This window comes from Geospiza fortis, unplaced genomic scaffold (genome assembly GCF_000277835.1).
Source record: "Geospiza fortis unplaced genomic scaffold, GeoFor_1.0 scaffold55, whole genome shotgun sequence".
In the NCBI taxonomy this organism is placed as follows: Eukaryota; Metazoa; Chordata; class Aves; order Passeriformes; family Thraupidae; genus Geospiza; species Geospiza fortis.
Window position 1 is genome coordinate 2,492,935 of NW_005054308.1, and position 19,624 is coordinate 2,512,558.

General features: G+C 42.1%; 1 protein-coding gene across 2 annotated transcripts in view; it reads right to left on the reverse strand.

Annotated features, from left to right (window-relative positions):
• FSTL4 (follistatin like 4) overlaps window positions 1–19,624 on the reverse strand; it is a 204,073-nt gene that overhangs the window by 175,751 nt on the left and 8,698 nt on the right. For both annotated transcript variants that reach the window (XM_005418682.3, XM_005418681.3), the window contains exon 2: window positions 17,719–17,752. In XM_005418682.3, coding sequence (XP_005418739.1) covers window positions 17,719–17,752 — 34 coding nt within the window. The remainder of the gene's footprint in view (window positions 1–17,718; window positions 17,753–19,624) is intronic.

The window sequence follows — 19,624 nt, forward strand, 5'->3', positions numbered from 1 at the left end:
GCCCTTTTCTGTGTTCCCCATGACCACTGACAAATCTGTAAAGGCTTCAGTCTTCTCTCACCTCCTACAGGTAAACAACCAGCAGCAAAATCCAGGACAGTCAGTACGGAAAGTGGGATGAGCTGGTGGGCTGCTGCCATGCCTTCGTGGTTCAAGCACTACTGCATTTACACTAAATGCATGCATAGGCTCATGAACCCTGCACTCCCAGGATTTGGGGTGCCCTGGTTTAACTGAATGGAAGATCACAGATGGCCATGAAATAGACTTTTTTTTTTTTCTGTCTGAATCTCCTATTTGAAAGAAAAAAGCAAGGGTGCATACCCATATTCTTTCATGACTCTGGATCACATGTACACACATTAGCTTTTCCTTTACTAAAGCAAAACCTTTAGGGTTGAGTAAGATCTGTTCAAATAATGAAATACAATGAGAGATTTTGCAAATGTCAGCTGCAGAGTATTGCTCCAGTACTACAGTATTAACAAAGCCTTGCTCTGTTCAAAGAAAGTAGTTACAAAATACCAGGATAACACTTAGTCACCTCATGCTGTTGAAATGTTTATCTGTTTTTAAGGGAGGTAAGTGCAGCCCTTGCAATCTCATCTCTCAGTGGAAAGCACTGCCTTCCCCAGAGACAGCTCTGAGGAGCTGTTTTGCAGAGCTGTGTATTACAGAGTCATTGGGGGCTGGTCCATACCACAGAAATAACTATCCAAAATAATTCAGCACAGCTAAACAGAGCAGTCATACCCACTCTGACAGCAGAGTTCTCCTCTAAAGATAATTCACCTCCAGCACCCTCAGTGCTACTTGTTAAAGGTAGGGAGGGTTTCTAGAGGGGCACAGTGATGTCTGACAGCCAGAGGGGTGCTGCTCTGGGAGGTGGTGGCTAGGATGTGAAATCCTGACACTACTTCTTTCCTTTTAAGCTTGCCCTTGCTTCAAGAGAAGCTCTGAACACAAGCACCACGAAGGTTCTCTTTCAAACCATGCTCAAGCAGCAGCACAAACCAGGCATTTCATTGTTATTCACTGCACACAGCCCCATCCCTCTGTATGTTCTGTATGATCTCTCCAGCCGTCAACAAAACGGGAGAGCAAGCAGCTAAAGGCCAAATTTGCAAACACAGCCAAGCACACAACTCCCACTGCAGCCACCAGAGACGCAGAGTGAGCAGCATGGGCTGAGGGGAGTGAAGGCATCTCAGCAAGCAGACCTGGCCCACAGCAGTGCTGCAGGGTCATGGGAAGGAGGCCCTGACTTCCAGGGAAATGTGGGGCAGAAGGACAGTATTCCATGCAGAAGTGAGGCCAGCAATACCCTGTGGACCAGGGCACATAGCAAGCTTTCAGCATTGAAAGGATGCCAGTATCTGTCATGGCATGCCATGCTAAAATGCCCAGTGTTTCCCTTTAGAGTGAACCTAAGGATGTCAAGCTTTATTCTTTTGAGTTCTTCAACAGGGAAACCACTGGCTCCAAATATGTAGACAGGAAAAGCTACTTCTAATTGTTACAGGATAGAAATTGAGATCTCCCTCACCTTTCTGCACCTCCCTCCTAGTTTTCCTCCCTGCAGCAAGCAAAGTCCCTGGCAGCCTTTTCATTTTGCTGCTGTTTTCATGGGGGATCCCATCAACTTTCCTTTAGCCATTAAGTTTCCTTCCAGAGAAGAGTTTTGAAGCTCTTTCTTAAGAGACTTGAAGAGACTTCCCTACTCACCTGCACATGATGCAGTATTGCAGAGCAAGCACAGTGGGAACCAGAGACATTTCAATGAGGTTCCCAAAGATGTCATGTCCCCATGATTATCCCCCATAATTTGATATTTAACGTCTGACAGTATCAGGCACACTTTAGTCTGAACTATATTGCAGAAAGGACCCTACTGGATAAGGGGCCAGAGAAGCAGAGCAGATAATGCCCTCACCAAGCACAGAGGTCCCCACTCTGAGCTTCTGATGGGCAAATCATGGTCCTGCCACACACCTGTCCTTCTACACATCCATCACTGGGGGACAACAGTCTGGGTGACAGCCTGTCCACCCTCCTGTCTCAGTAACTCCAGTAAGGGAGAGATGTCCTGCAGACCTTGCAAGGGATGCTGCTGAGGTATATTCAAACCCCACCCCAATACCAGGCAAGTTCTGACCCCACTACCACAGTGGCCCCCAACCCATCAGTAATTTTAGCAGCTTCCTGTACCTGGCTCTGCCACTGACTCACAAAGTGTCATCAGCTGAACCTGGGCAGAAAGCAAAGTACATTGCTGGCACACACACACAGAGCTTTATTTTAAAGAGACCAAAATACTCCAACCACCCCACGCAACAGTTCTAAGTTTACCCAGTGTTATCCCCATTTCACACATGAGAAAGGTTACTTGCTATGATTAAGATAACACAGTGACTTTTAGGGTAAAAACCCAACAGCCAATAAAATTCTATATAAAATGCTGAAATCCATCTGAGAACATATATATAGTCAATATAAATATACAAAGAATTCCTGTTATTTTCAGAATTGTGTGTCTAGGAGTTAGATTATTACTGCATCCAAGTCACTCAGGTATTAGACTCAAGACAGTCAAGATACATCTTAGGGTGTGCAAACCCATTAAGACCAAACAACAGGTTTATCAGTTACACCCTGACTCGCCAAAGTAAAGCAACTTTTGCTGAAATAATGCACATAAACCCAGAAAATCCATACACTCAGCACAAGCAGGGCTGATACAGGATAAAGCATTGGGGCAGCAGCATCCCAGAGGAGCCAGCATCTCCCTGTTGCTCTTCCCAATGCTACGCCTGCTTTTCCACTAACAGCTATTTAGGTATTTAGGTCAATTGATGTTACCTTTGCTTTACACCTCCCTCACTGAAATCACGACAAAGGCAGAAAATAGCAACTGAACGAGGTTTGTGTAGAGAAATCACTGAGACTAACTAAGCTCCAGGAATCAATAAGACTATTTTTAGTCACTCTCATAAAATTTCCTCTTTGCTTCTGCTACTGGAAGTACCAGAATAGAGAATGGAGCCTCTTGGGCATCAATAGAGCTAAGTTCACAATGTTTTGGTTTGCTTCCTCAAAAGCTTTAGTAAGACATGACATGTCAGGGAATGGGGTCTTGGCTCATGGCCTTCAATGATCAGCCACTTTGCTGTGCTCCTATTCTTAAAAACAAAATACAAACAAGAGCAAGAAACAGCAGCAGAAGCTCCTTCCTGTGCATTTTTCTCCTCCAGGGAATACACTAAAAACACACTCCACATTAGCCCCACCTGGAGAGGAGAGCTTTCTTCTCATCATGTAAAAAAACCTCACTTTCTCAGACAAATAATTATGTAATTACACAAATAACTGTGGGACTCTATATCTCACTAATACCAGCCCATCTCACTCAGAGGGTCACAGCTTTCTTGCAAATTAAAGACAGCAATTAAGAAGGAAATGCTAAAAGCTACACTCCAGTGTTGCAGGATATTCTGCTACTGAAAGTTTCTTGCCTTTTTTTCCCAATACAAGCACACAATTTTAATTATTTAGAACTCAGAGTCAATAGAGTTGGATCAGCAACAATGACAGACTGCCACTGTCAGGCAGGGAGACCTAAAGGATTCACTAACACTGTAAGGAAAAAGGCACATCGTGACTATCAGTTTAGAGGATATTGACACTTGTGATAGTGTTAGAAAGTTAAATATTATCATAATTAGTTTTCAGCTGATTTTATCTCTGAAATCACACCAGCTTTGGTGATGTTTGCACTCCAGTGAACCCTGTTTTCATGTGTTTTTTCCTATTAGAAGATGCAGAAGAAGGAAATCTTCAGGGGAAAAATGTATTATTGAAGAAGTGATCATTGTTTTTTAACTTCTATCAGACTTCATTCCTATTAAATCCTGACCAAGGTCTCAGTGCAAGAAGCAAGTAGAGAATTGCAGCTAAACCCCTCAGCCCTTGGTGCCAGCTGCAGCCTGGCTGCACCCACAGGCAGAGAGCTGGGATCTGGGAGTGCAGCATCACACCCTGACAAACGTCATCTGCTCCAAGTATCTGCTCCATGAATTTTAATTCCTAACAACCTAGCTCCCAAATAAGGTCTAGGTCTGGGCAAAATAACATCCCAGGCAGCTAATGCAGAGATTGTGCCACACACTGGGCATTCAGCTGGAACCCCCATGCTGTCATCCACACATAAAGCACAGAAACAGAGAAATGTTTAGGAAAACATCTCTAAGATCACTGAGTTCAACCATTGACCCAGCAGTGCCAAATTCATGTGGGCTCCACTGCTGCCCTGGGCACAGAGGGCTTGACAACCCTTTCAGCGAAGAAATTTTTCTTAATATCCAATCTAAACCATTTCATATGACAGCATGAAGACAGCAGCACTCCTTATGGCACACATTATCCCTACATAGACAGAAACCTTGGCCCCACTCTCAAGAGGGCAGAATGAACTCACAACAGGTCTGTAGGGGACACTCACAGCAGGGCGGCCACATCCATGCCACCACCACCAAGAAAATTCCAATATACCAAATCTAAATTGTAAGCTAGAAAGTAAATAAAGGAAAAAGTTAATATGCCCATCACTGTCATCCTCCCCATGACAGTGTACCTCCAAACCTTTTGCTGCCAAATCACACTCTTGGAGAAGTCCTACAATCAGTTGGCATCACAGGACACACTCTCCAAAGTTACCTCTATTTTTTCCTTCAAAAAGGAAAGACAAAAAACCAAAAAAAAACCAAAGGAGGTAAGAATGGGAGACCTGAAAGCCATTTTTATCTTAATAGCTGGCAAACACACATCATTAGATTACAATAACAAGTAAAAAGACTGTGTTTACACTAGCCTTAAAACCAGCAAATTCTGTTTAAGTATAAAGGGAGTGAATTCACTATCCGACAGTTGCCATTAACATTTTAGACCTGATGAACAGTTCCTGTGCTCAACAGCTTCCCACGTTTCTCAGCTGGCCTAGTAAAAGTTGCTTCTTCTCCCTACAAACCATGACCTTCATATTCTGGTGCCTGATAAATTAGCAGCACAGAAAACAGATTTTTATCTGACCTTAAAGAAGAAAGTTTGTGTGCTCTATCAAGGACTAAATGAATCTTGTGAAACAAAACCCAACCCTTTTGGCTTTAGAAAACATATGCCATGCATATGTTCCTGGAAACCTCAGACCTTCTTTTTGTCATATGGCATTGCCTGTAGGAAACAGGGGTAGTACCAGCAATCTTTCCAGTAATTAAGAGAAATACTAACATAGTATAGTGGTATTTGTGGGAAATAACATTTATTTTTACTGCAGCACGTGTAGCATCAAGTAGTAAGGATTTTGTTTCACTCAAGATCTAGACAATGCTTAGCCTCCTATGTGTTGACAAAGAGGCAAAATCTGAACTCACCTTTTCTCACCAGAAGTAAAAAAAAAAACAACAAAAAACCTAAAAACTTTGTTGTATTTAAGCCAGCACAAATCCTAGTTTTAATAATTATTACCTCATCTTATCTTATTCTTGCTCAAATACACTTCACCTATAAGTAATGCTAGAGGGTGCCTGTTGATAAATTGCAGATGGGATTTTGCAAGTGAACTAAAAGCATCTAGTTTGGGGTTGAGTTTCTGCCTGTTTATTTCAACTGTAAACCCAACAGAGCAGTTCTGACCAACCACCTCTAACTCCTTAATGACCTAAACCCTTGGAGCCCCCAAAGACATGCAGACCCCTCACCCCAGAAGTGACCAGCCAGCATGGGTCAGCTCAGAGCTCAGGAGAGCTCCCAGGAACATGGCAGTGCCAGGTTAATGCCTGGATTAGATGATCCTAGAGGCTTTTTCCAGCCCTAACAATTCCATATTTCTGTGACCACATCCCCCTCCAAGCCCTTGCCAAAAGTGCAGGCTTGCAGACAAAAGCTCCATCCGCACAGCAGCCGAGGAGAATTTTAAGCCAGCAAAGGAGTGTTTGTTTGTGCTAAGAAAGAGATTTAACGTCTAAATTAAATAAGTGCACTATGCTTAGCTCCCACTGCCAGAGCTGCTGGATATTAATGGCTCTCCCGCTGGAGCTGGCTGTCCCTGGAGAGCCCTGCTCACAGCAGCCGTGTGCTGATCAGCACATCAGCAATGGGGGCACGCGCGCGCCCAGCCACTGCCTCCTCCCGCTCCTCCTGCTTCCACTCGGCCTCCTGAAAGGAACTGCTCTGCTGTTCTGACAGAAATCCTCCCGTCCCCTGGGAACGCACTGAAAGAACGAACAACAGGTTTGGTTCAAGGAAAGTCTGAAAATTATTGCTGCAAAATCAGGAAAGTGAAATGGAAACTCCACTGGTAGAGGGCTGAGTCAAAAGGATGCAAAGGAAAATAAGCTGGATACTTTAAATTATTTTCATCATCATTCCTGTTGTTAAATGAGTACAATAAAACATGTTTCAGTTACGTAATTCCAAATACTAATTGCTGTGACATTTGAAACTGAAAATAATCCCACAGGTTTCCCAAAGAGAGAGAGCTCCATGTGCTGTGCAGAGGTGTTCAGCGAGGCCCGCAGCGCCGTTCTCCCGACAAGAACAGCCTCTCACCCTCCAGTGAGCAAACAGCATCCTGAGAAATAATCACATTAGAGCTTCTGTCTGCTGGAAAGGCAGAGGGGTGAAAGGAAAGACAGAGGGCTGTAATTATTATTTCTGTTTCAGAATACTAGGGGGTGCTCAGTTAAAGATGTGTGAATGATGATGGGATCATTGAATCAGAGGGAACACAGCCCAGATGTGATGAACAAGGCCTGATGAACACGCTTCCTTTGAGAAGGGAATTGCAATGCCCAACACACAGATCAGGCAGGACTTGTTCTGGTGGTGTTATTTATATTGGGTGAACATTAAAAGGGTGAAAGAGTCATTCTCAGCATTGTCTCACGGTCAATCAAGAAACCATTTTCAAGTTCACTCAGAACCCAATTACTTCACCAGCATCTCCACACATGTTAGGATGATCCAGTGATAATACAAACTCTGTTAGTCACCAAAAATGATCACTTAGCACTCTCTCTAATCCAGTTGACCTGTTTGGAATATAGTTACAGGTGTCATCCAAATGCAAACCTCCCCATGCAGGAAGCGTTTATTATATATCCAAAAGGAAAAGAGTAGTCTCTGCTCCTTTTCTGATATCTTTATGTGAAGACTTAGTTCTGATAGGGACACACTGTAGTATTGAGGAGCAGTCAGGGCTTTCTGGATAATTTAATGTACTGGTAAGGGCTTTGACTTAATCCACATGCTCTGCCTTACAGTAGAGTTGCTCCTTACTGGTTTTGACACCCCCAGCCCACTAGAAGCTGTTACAGTCCTCTATCCAGCACACACACTGCAGCCCTGGCTGGCCAGTTCATCATCATGATGGTAAAACCCAGCTTGGTTTTACAAGCATTTAAGAACCTGTACTTCTCTCCAACTTTCCTATGACTCCAGCTGCTTATTGCAAAAGCAGCATCAAGAACAGGCACACTAATCCAGCTACCCTGAGCAGTGAGACCATGAGCCCCTCTCTGAAAGACCCTCTCAGGGTCTCATCCTGTCTGCTGCTTAGGGTCACTGCTTAAAGTATTATGACAGAGTTAGGAGAATGAACTTCTTAATTTATCAGAATTTTTATGGGTCACACAGTTTCATCATTGCACAGTGCTCAGATGTAGCCTGGATCCCAACTCCTGCACACCGGGGAAATCCTATCAGCATCTAGGAGTGCACACACAGGCACCTCCCAGGCTGGGATATCTGCTCCAAGCACAGCCACCCTCTCTTTTCACCAACTGGTGTTTTCCCATGAAAATGTCTCTGGCAATGGATCAGCCCTCACTGACACTGGTGCCAACAGAGTTGGACACGTTGGTAACAGCAGAGAAGCTGCACAGGGCTGCTTCCAATTTCTGGCTTCACTGATTCTATTTCCCAGGGAATAAGGGTTGCCACAATGTTGATTCTGTTAAAAGCAGCTGATGAACTTCTGTATTTAACAGGCAATAGGAGTTCAAAACTAAATGTGGCTATTATATAATTTAGGGAAAACTAATAATTTTTGAAAAATAATTATGGGTAAAGAAGAAATAAAAACCAGGATAATAAAAAAACCTAACTTCAGTAAAGGAGAGAAAAATGATTCTTTAAAGCATTCAGATATGAAAGGTAAAGAAAAAAGATCCTGTTATAGGCAATTCACATCATAGAATTTCAATGGGAAAAGCAAAACAACTAGAGGCAGGAGCGCTGCATGCCACTGTCACCTACTTTGCGGTTGCAATGAGAAACTAAATTGAAATCTTGTAAGAAGTGACATTTTGAAAAATTTCCAAATCTGCAGATGGAAAACACAACAGTTTTTTCTTGTATTTTTTTATTTTCCAAGCTAGAGCATAATTTGATGCTATTATCTGCTGGCTGTGCAAGATAGATTTCAGCCTTTGCAACAACTATTGTGCACACAAACCCCAGAAACAGTATATTAATAACCAGACATGGTCCCCTGTGCTGAACAAATTTAAAAGCCAAAATCCAACTTATGCCTTTGCAAGGAACCAGCTTTGAAGTCTATAGGTCCAGAATCACTTTGCACATATTTTAGTTTCATCCTGGTTAAACATGGTTTAATAATCCTGGTTACTGCATGAGTTTCGTGATACCTGAAATGAGTCAAACAGTTTTACACTCATTTAAAAAAAGCATCTGGGCTGATATTCAGCCTAAAGACTGTCACATTACTGGAGACCCTTTACCAGACAGAACTTAGAAATTCAGCAGAAAGAAGGCACATCTAAACCTCACTAAAACTGAGAGAGTAAAAAGAATGACAAAAAGACATACCACCTATGAGGGAGAGGCAAGGATAATAATGAGGAGGAGATGGGGACAAAAATACAAGGATCACTCTCATGCTACTTCATAAACACACAGTGCCCATTATGTTATATGCAAAACAACAAACCTGCCTAATATTCTTCAAAAATTCTCATCAAACACAAGCAAGCAGCATGGCATGGATAAATAACTCCAGTCTCATGACAAACAAGGAAATATTTATGGAAGGCTATTAAACTTGGATTACTGAGACCTTGGAGCAGTTGCAGAGTGGCCAATCAGCTCTGTTGACTAAATACATATTTATAAATGCTTTACCTCTTTTATTTACCCAATGGCTTATTCATTCTGTTCTGGTTTTATTTGGGTCTATCAAGAACAGTAAATGTGCAGTTAGATGCATAATAAAAACTCCTTTAGAAAAGTAATTACATTACCTTATACAGAGCAGATTTTTCTTTCCCAAGCACCGTGAACTGAACCATTTCACAGGCTCCTAAGTTCTTATTAAAAATATACTGACACGTGCTAATTACCGAAATGAAATCTTGTTTAGAAATGTAAAGTCCAAAAGGACCATTTACACACAAAGCAGGGCCCCGCTGAAAACCACTCACTTAAGCAGAGTACTTGCTCTAACAGCAGCCAGGGACATGGCTATGGCCCCAAACACCTGAATGGCTCATTCTTCACATCCTATTAGGAAAAAATTCTTCCCAGAGAGGGGGTGAGGCCTTGGCACAGGTTGCCCAGAGAAGCTGTGTCTGTCCCATCCCTGGAAGTGTCCAAGGCAAGCCTGAGCATGACTCGAAGCATCCTGGGATAGTGGAAGGTGTCCCTGCCCATGGCAGGGGGGTGTAATGAGATAACCTTTCAAATCCTTTCCAACCCAAACTATTCTGGGATTCTGTCATTCTGCTGGGTTTGGCTAGAGCAGGATATGGTGCAAGACTATAACAGCCCCACAGTGAAGCACTGCAAAGATTGCTGTTGGCCTCAGCCACTGTCCATGTCACCTCCAGAGCTCCCCTGCCCTAAATCATCCCCCCAAGCTGGGCTAACCCAGTGACAGGCTCAGCACCTCCATCTTCCACAGGCTGAGGCCATGACCACCTGGGAGTAAGTACCTGAACTAAGAGAGCACAAAGAAGGTTATTCCTCTCTTATTTTTAGCTCATATTTGAGCAGTGAGTTGAAGCTCCAGTAGTATTACCCTAATTGCTCTGCCTCACAGTTAAAGCTCAGTTCAAGAAGAAATGGCATGTTGAAACCTATTAAGTCTGAAATTGAAAATGCACCATACTCTTACACATATTAAGTAGACTAGTAGCATGTTCAAAAATCATGACTCAAAAATCTGACTGGACCCAGAAGCAATCCTGGACTTTGGATCTTTTGTTTGAAAGTGTGAGTTTACTCATTTTCCTAATATCTAAAACATGCTGGATAAACTGATTTGTTTGACAGTGCTTGCATCTTACATTATGTTGCCATTTTCAGAAACATCTGCTGCCAGTTTTTTATTCAACCTTTACAAATGAGTTTATGTTATAGCTGGTCTGAAAACTCTGGGTCTACAGTGCATTTGCACCTTTCAATATCGTATACAAGCATCACATCTCTGCTCTGTATGAGAGGGGCTTCCACATCATGAAATGCTCTCTGTAACAACAGCATTTCACCAGAGCTATGTGGCTGGGCACAAAAGTAGAATTTCATAGAAAGAACAATGCACCACTGAAAACAACCAAAAAATTCAAATCCAACATGACTTCAAACCTCACTGTATTTCAACCTGGCTGCTGCTAATGATACTTAAGAAAAGCCCATTTGTCTGAAAATATGTTCTCTCATTCTTAAAGACAGGTAATCTTAGAAGACCAGTGCAAACTAGTCCTGCTTTACAGCTCTGGGGCAGCTGGAGAAAAGTGCTTTGGAGAGGCTGAAGATGCAGCCAAAACAAGTTTTGTAGGACAAAGCAGCATATTCCAAAAGAGTTCCCAGTTTAGATGGAAAAAGTAGAGAAGTTTGTGAAGGTAAGGGCTGACTAAAGCCAACACCACATGCAGCTTTTTCAGCTGCCAAATCAGCAGAGTTTGTTCTAATTTCAGATGGAAAAAGAGAGATGCCTTCAGGCACATCCAGCTTCAGCACTCTGCACTGGGCATACTTATTTATGATGTCCAGCAGTATGGAACACATATATATGTTATTTTGTATCTCCCTGTAAATCCTCACAAGGTCTCATAGATTTCTGACTCATATGCATCTTCTCCGTCTTCCCACACTGGGAACTGAAGCTGTCCACTTCCTAAGCTTGTTCACAATCTGCTTGATCCGACCTGCTGCTGGGAAACAATTTCACGATTTCCTGCCACTCAAGAAGTTTTCACTCCAGCTCCTTCAAGTCCATCAATCTGCTGCTCTAGCAAAGCCACACTCTATTTTATTTACTTACTAAACAGTCATGCCCATTCTGCCATGAAGAGAATTCATTCCTCCTCCTGCCCCAAAGTACTCTACTACAAAAACTGATGGATACATTTTAGAGGAACCTTAACTCTGCAAAACCCCTCTGTTTCCAACAATCAGAGAGATGGGCATGCAAGGGGTTTGCTATGCCTATGGCAAAGCTGGGCTAAGCCATGGCTCCATTCACATTTTCAGAAGCGTTCCACCTCTGTGAACAGTCATTTTTCAGCATGATGTGACCACCAGGACCAGCCCTGTTTGGTTCAGGAGCTGCTCAGAAACTCCCTGGCCAAGATGCAATTCTCTGCTCCTCGTCCCAGACACGTGCAATACAAACAGCAATAGTAACACTGCCCAGGAGCGTTCACATTCCTGTTTAATTTACTACTGTGCCCAGCACTGGCTAATGTGTTGATTATTTGAGGTTCTTCCCCCTCCACAGAGTTTTACTCCCTCTTTTAATTCCTGCCACTTAAGAGCACAAAATATGCCAAGTTATAATTAAACACCACTGCTGGTAGGTGGTGGGAGCAAACAACTTTGCCCCTTCCCAACTAGGGCTAGGCTGTTCAAGCGGGATGAAGTACAAAAAAATCTGAGAAACTGTGGTTTCATAACCTTGGAAACACAGGCACTAAACATCAGATTAATATCTTGACCCAAACTTCCTTCCCTGAGTAATAGATTTCAAAGCATATGTTGTCAGTGAATGGCAAAGCCAGAGATAATAAAACTTTCTATGAAAATAAAGCAGCTGAGATGGGCAGAGACAAAAAATTTTGTTTGAAGTAAAGACTGAGTAATTGTTAAAACTAGTATAACAAACATGGAAAATATCCCAACTTGTGATTCAACAAAACAGGGATTTTTAATGTAAAAGCTGTCCTTCAGACTTTGGAAGAATGTCCTGAAATTCAGCCAGTGTGTTTCTGAACACCCAGCTGTGTACAGAGCATATACATGCAAATATTTACTTTCTCTGTTATATCATCTGGATGTAACCGGGATAGCCACACAACCAAGATCCTGGTGGCACAGTTTCTTCTAAAGAGCAACATAGGCACAGCTACTCATTTTTGGTGGGTTTTGACTAAATCATAAGGAAAAAACCACAGATGTTTTTGAATTCCAGTAATAGGAAAAAACCAACATAATGGAAATTAATAGGTGATTTACTACAATAGTAATTACAGCTGACCACTTTGTGCTCCTGAAGGATTTCAGGAGAGCAACTTATCATTCCTGCCAATTTTGGAGTGCCTGTCATCTTCCATGGAGAGGCAAACATTTGAAGTGGGCGAAAAGAAAGGACGAAGTAAATAGAATTTCTGAAGGGCATTACTGTTTTATAACCATGAGTCAGGTTTTCATGTAGGACATAAAAATTGATGTCAAGTGCAGAATAATGAAGTATTTCTTAAGCTGTTGGCTGGATCCTCTACCACTGCTAATTGATGCAGAGATTTTTCAATACAACTCTAGCAACTTGAGAAAGCTCAGGGTGTACTTCATTCTATTGCTCCACATTGTGATTAGGGATCACAGTGTGACAATGTGGATTCTGTATCTGTAATAAATATATACAAATAAGACATCCACAACACAGAGCTTGTGAAAACTTCAGACAAGTGTCAATTCAAAGAAGTTTTAATTCAAACCAGATATTTAAAGTTTGTATCTTTATGCCAGTGTGATGTCATCTGTCTGAATAAATCTAGAGTTGCATCTCATTTAATAAGATTATATGGTCAAAGCAGAAGCAATTTACTTGAACATTTCTTGGCTGAATGGTTTCAAAAGCATCTTTTGACACTAATTTGTTGAACGGATGATTGTGAACAACATAAAAACAAATTAAAAGTTTTAAGTGCTTGGGTTAGGTTCTCAGCTAGTAAAAGGCAAAGGTGGTCCATTAATTCAGCAGAGCTTTGCTTATTTCTATCTACTGAAGACCTGGCTCTTTATGCTTAATGTGACTATACATATGCTTGGGCACAGTTCTACTCCGCAGACAATTTGTTTTCATACTCAGCATCCTTCAGCCCCACAGTGCCAACTGAAATGGGAACATTTGTTAGCTCCAGAAGTTGCAGAATTAGTTCCTGTGTCCTTGCCATTAAAATAATTGGGGAAACCACTGGAGGCTCTGTTCTGCCAGACATGGGGAATTTGATAGACACAAATCTATGTGGCTTTTACATATATAAGCTGTATGGTGTAATTTACAGCAGCAGGTAAGTATTATGCATTCATGTACACTCATTACACAGGGAAAAGTCACCAATCTTTAAAATTAAACCCTGCCACTGTCCAGCCTAATGTCTGCAGGTGCTCCCTACAAGCTTGGTCCTGTTTCTTCCAATGTAACACACGCCCTTCAGTCTCCCAGTTTCCTGCACAGGGACTTCTCCTCAGACTGTGTAGATTTTAGGAGGAAATTCTCCCCTGTGAAGGTGGTGAGATGCTGGCATTTGTTTTCCAGAGATGCAGTGACTGTCCCATCCCTGGAAGTGTCCAAGACCAGGCTGGACAGGGCTTGGAGCAGCCTGGGAAAACAGAAGGGGTCCTGCCCATGGCAGGGGGTGGAATGGGATGGGCTTTGAGGTTCCTTCCAACCCCAACCATTCTGACACCTCATCCCTTTCTCTACTCTCTTCATCCTTTACACTAAATGCCTGCAGTGTCCACATGATCTGCACAAACTGCTGCTTTTCCCAGCTCCCTGCTCCTGTTTTGCTCCTCCCCATCTGCTCTCCTGCAGTATCACACTGCCCTGGACAGCAACAAGGAGTGTGCAGCTTATTCCCCTTTTGGCTCCACTCCCCTTCCCTCTGCACTAAGGGCAGGAAAAATTATGAAAAATTAACACAAAAACGAGAAAAAAGATTCAGTTAGTGAAAAAAGATCTGCCTGCCCAAACTTCTCCCGTGATTTCAGTTCAACAGAGCAATATAGAGGGATGGTATTCAAATCCTGTGCTTGTTTATCACACATTGGTGTTTCCTGAGCTTGTGTTTTGAGGTTTTTTGGCTGGTTGGAAGTTTGTTTTTGTTTGTTTTCAAAGCACAACACCAAACCTGGCACCCTACCCCATCTTCTGGTCACCATTGCATGGGCATAATATGGATGATAATATAATACAATATGACCCACCACACTGGGTAGAATGTGTGACCAACTCAAAGGTAAATTTCAAGTGAATTTAGAAAAATATTCCTGCATCTTCTAATAAAATCTCAGATTGAGGGGTTTTTTGATTAAAAATTATTTTTAGTTAAAAAGCATAATATTTGCACACCAGTTAGGCATCCCAGGAACAAAATAGTTCTGCAGCCATTTCCATTGCAATTGAGAAGAAAATCAGTCTCCAAACATCACTGAGAGGTGGCTGCCAGCTGCAGTCAGGGAAGCATCTCTCCTCCATACCACAGCAATTAAAAGATCATGTAATTACTGCTGATCTCATGCCATGGAAGTCAAAGGAAAACCATTCATTGACTGTAATGGGCTTTGGAGCAGGTTCAAAATTTCTCCAGCCTATGTAATCCTGATGCTTTGGAAACCAAAACCTCACAGTTGAACTACACTCATCCACAACTAAAAAAGAAAAAAGTGTCTTCATCCTCAACAACAATCAAGGCTTTGCTCCCTTTGAAAGAAAAGTGTCTGCTCTAAATCTAAAGGATTCAAACCTTTCGTCCCAAAATAAAGAAAAATTCTGAAAAGTCTAAACCAGGATTGCCCCTCCTTTCACCAAAAGCTCTTTTTTTAATCATCTTGGATCATCCATAAGCCTGGGATAATAAAAGCAGATAGAGAATAAGGCTGCTGAGCTCTCACATTTGTGGGTGTTTCTGTGAGATATTTTTTAGTTTTCCAGCTTTTTAAGAGAAAGCCAAAATTTCTACCAAGGGAATAGAACAAGGATAAACTCCCAACTTCCAATCTCTTCCAATCATCCTCAGGAAAAACCATTATCTGCAAAATTACCATTTTTAGGGGGAAAAAGGCCTCACCAAAATCACCTCATACCATATCACAAGATTTAGAAGAAATCCTTTTGTGTGCATAATAAACATTCTGACCTTCCTGTTATTTTTTTCCTGACACCAAATGATATCTGCTCTGTGCACATTTTAATACTGAACAGGTTTCTGAAGGAGCCTTTAGTTGAATTATTTTATAGGCACTATTGAGGAATAACTCCAGAGAGGAAGATACTTAAACATTGCTGAAAATCCCCAGGTAGCTCTGCAAATCCACAGGCTTTTGTTATCAAGAGGTATTTACCATGTTAGCATTTTCTTGACTTTAGAGGAGTTTGCAGTTCTTCAGACAGACTTGATAATCCACATATTGCCTTGCTGGGCATAAGCCAAATTTATCTATACATCTTAACTCCCTCAGTTGCCATCCCCTTCACTCCAGCCAGGGATCTAAGAAGCTTCTAACAGAAGTCCATTACATTGAATTCACTTCTGAACAAAAAAATTATGATTTTACCCCTCAAAATAAAAGTTAAGTCTTACCCATCCTCTGGAAGCAATGAGAAATCAGCCTCACTTAGCCTGGGAATTTTGTGTCTTGAGGCACTGATCTCCAAATTCAGTTATTGCTTTGCAGTAACATTCTCCAAGCGCACAATCTGCAAACTCAAACCTGATTTCAAGAACTGCTATCTTTAAGCTCTCATATGTGTGAGTTACTTTCACTGTGAAGAAAGTTTTGGAAGTAGAACTCATATCTGAAAAAGGCCTGGAGGTACATCCACAAGACGGGATCCAGTCTCTGTGCCTATAATGAACTGCACCACAAACTACAGCCAGGGCATGACTGAAAAGTGTCCACATCCACAACACCAAGAGGTTTTCTGCATCCCAAAGCAGCCTTGACCCACCCAAGAGCCCTCCTCAGCCTGAGACTGAGGGAAGTACAACAGAGCTGGATTGCTTCATGAAGAGTGGCAGAAGTTTGATCAAACAGACACACGCACTGGACACCTAAACCAAATAGATTTCACCATTAGCAATAGCTGCATTTTTAATTAATTCAAGCCTCTCTGCTGCCTCAGCCTCACAGAAGAAAAAAACCACAAGAACAACAACAAAAAAATTATTTGCCCAAATGACAATTTACCCTTGGACACGACCTTCTTTGCTTATGCAGTAAAACCTTGGTAGTTACAAACTCTTCCCAACATATGGGATGCCTGAAACAATTCAAGAAGCTCTGGAAGGGAACAGGGAATGCATTAATCCATTGAACAGCAGAGTGCCACCTGCTTCACATTCTACCAAGACAGATGAGGAAAGCAACTGCCTGATCCAGAAAACATCTGCTGAACAAAATCAAAATTAATGATAACCAGAATGAGCACTTTGATGGCCAATTCTCCCCCGGCTGCCAGGAGCCATCAAAGAGCCTCTCCTGGCAGAAGAGAATTGTTTCTGAGGCAGCAGAGTGCCCAGGAGCAGGAGCTGAGCTCAGAGCACCTTTGGGTGGAGCTGTGCTGTGCAGAGCATGGAGAGCATCATCTGCGCCTTTTTCTCCCTGAAATTCTCCAGGTTTTGAGTTTATCACAGAATGTTCTGGGTTGGAAAAGACCTTTAAAGTCATCCAGTTCCAACCCCCTGCCGTGCCTTCCACTGTCCCAGGGTGCTCCAAGCCCGATGTCACTATAGGACACAAAACAACACAAACACACCACTGCTTTCAAGGTGAAAGAAAGGGAAGTTTATTATCTGACTTTAACATTTATAGTTTTCTAAAAGTGACAGTGGATTGGAGGGTGAAAGTGCCACCTCTCCAATGACACTGGACAAACCGACAGCCCATCAAATTTCTCTTGCTCCATAAAAGAATGCAAAACAATGAGTTATTTACAGAAAGCGTGTGAGAAAGTTTGTTACAAGAATGTAAACATCAGAAGGCTTAGAAAATCTTAAAAAATCAGAATGACGGCCCCCTCCAGCCTGGCCTTGGACACTTCAGGGATGGGGCAGCCCCAGCTTCTCTGGGCACCCTGTGCCAGGCCCTCATCACCCTCACAGGGAAGAATTCCTTCCCAATATCTAATCTAAATTATCTTCCTTCAGCTTAAAGCCATTTAGGTGCCCTGCCAGCACCCAAACCTTGACATGCACACCCAACACCATCATGAAGTTCTGTGCTAAAATAGCAGGTTTTCATTGGAAAAAAAAATTCTACAATTTGCAACACTAAGAACTGTCAGACAAGCACCAGGCACAGACTGTTGGAAAACCCACAGCAGCACAACCTTTCAAGTGTGTGAACTCATGCTTATTTTAAAAAGTTACTGCAAGATACTTAACACCAACACACACACTGAAAGAAAACCAGTTTTCCTACCTTTTCTTCTTGTAACTTCAAACCTTCTGGAGTCCTATAAGGAAAAAGAGAATTTTTTTGTGGTGTTTTTTATTAAATGCAAGAATTGTTCAAAGGCAGGATGAACAACCCCCCCTAAAAACATCAATTACTGACCCAGGGAAGCATCTATGAAGCTCAATACAATAACTCAGGAGCAATTTCAAGCACACATTTCAGTTTGTCCACAGATATTTAATGGATAAATATAACACCTAAAATGACTCATCACTATGTGATAAATTACATTGTAAAGCACAACATTTGTCTTGAAAATTGATTTTTTTTCTCTATTTATGTTAAAAGGGAGCAGTTAGGAGGGTTATTATTACTACACCAAAGATTTGGGCTTGAGGAAGGAGAAACCATTACAGATATTTTTAGCAGAGACTTCTGCAAACATCTGAGTAATTTCAAAGCCACTGGACTACTCATGCTGAAAGTTGAGTGCTCATTTCAATCCATGCACACCTACATAATATTTTTGCTTTTTTTTTTTTGCATAATTTTTTTTGCAAATCATCACAATCATCTCTAATACAGAAACTTGTTTTAAAACAACACTGTTTCAAAAGGTATTGCATTCCCAGGCAACACTATCTGCTTATACTAATGGTGAGACTTCAGAGGAATTAATATTTAATTCCACGCAGTAACACTATTTATGGGTTAATTACAAATACGTCCAAATTTCCATCATTGGAGCTATTTCTTGCAGCCAGTATTAGAACTAGTGGAATTGTGGGGACCATCTGGAGTGGCTCTGCAGCGGAGCCGGGCTGAGAGAGGCGGGGTTGTTCAGCCTGGAGAAGAGAAGGCTCTGGGCACCACAGGCTGCTGTGCTGTAGGTCCCCATGGACTGCCACAGAAATGCCCCTTTCTGCCTCCTGCCCCCTCCCAGAACCTTCTGGAAAGTCCCAGGGCAGGACAGAGCCACAGCTGAGGTCTCCTCCAGCCCAGGGGCCACCTCCCATCACCCATGTCCTGCCCAAACACAGTGACAGTTCATACTGCCCTTTGTCATCCCCTGTGCAGGCAGCAGATGCTGCTTCTCCTTCCTTCACACAACCAAAGCTTCCACCACATCAGAGAAGGACCAGAATACCAGAAATGGTCTCCTTAGCACCCTTCAAGTCAGCTGAAGGGGATAATAAAAAAAAAAGGGTATTTGCTTGTAAAAATACTGTCATTATTCCCTGTAGGATACCACCTCAGTGATCTTGAGCAATATATAAAATGGCATTCAGGATTAATACAGACTTCAAAGCATTTATCCTCTTTATGTAGCAAAGCTCTGAGCTGTGCAGGCAGTTATACTCCAGGGACCTCTCTGAGCTTTTCAAAATATTAGTTTGAGAGGTGGGGCATGGGATAAAAAAACTCAGCTACAGCTGCTATCATTAGGCCTGTGTACATGCAATATATGCAAAAGAGAAGAATACTTTTAAAGTTCCCCAGATCCCCTCACACTAACAAGCTGTTTGAATTCTCTGCAGTTCAAAAGCTTAGAAATACTAAAACTAATTACAACTATTATATTGATCAAAAGGAAATAGACTATCAAGGCTCTATTAAACAAACATCCAAGTCTCATCTCACTTTTATAAAATGCCCTTTTGTTATTTCCATGTCTGCACAGACATCATGAAAGACAAAGGATGGTCTTCAAAGTTTCCCTTCCTTTATTCTTTTCCCCTTATAATTGTAAGCTCTGATGAATATAAACTATCCAAAAAACCAGATGCAGGGTTCAGAAGAAAAGCTTGTTAGAACTGCAGTGGGAGGGCACAAGGTCAGGCTGCAAGCCATCACTTCTTGTTCCTGGGAAAGCAGCAGCACTTGGTGTGTCCCCCAAAACATCCCTTCCCCAGAGAAACCTCCAGTGACA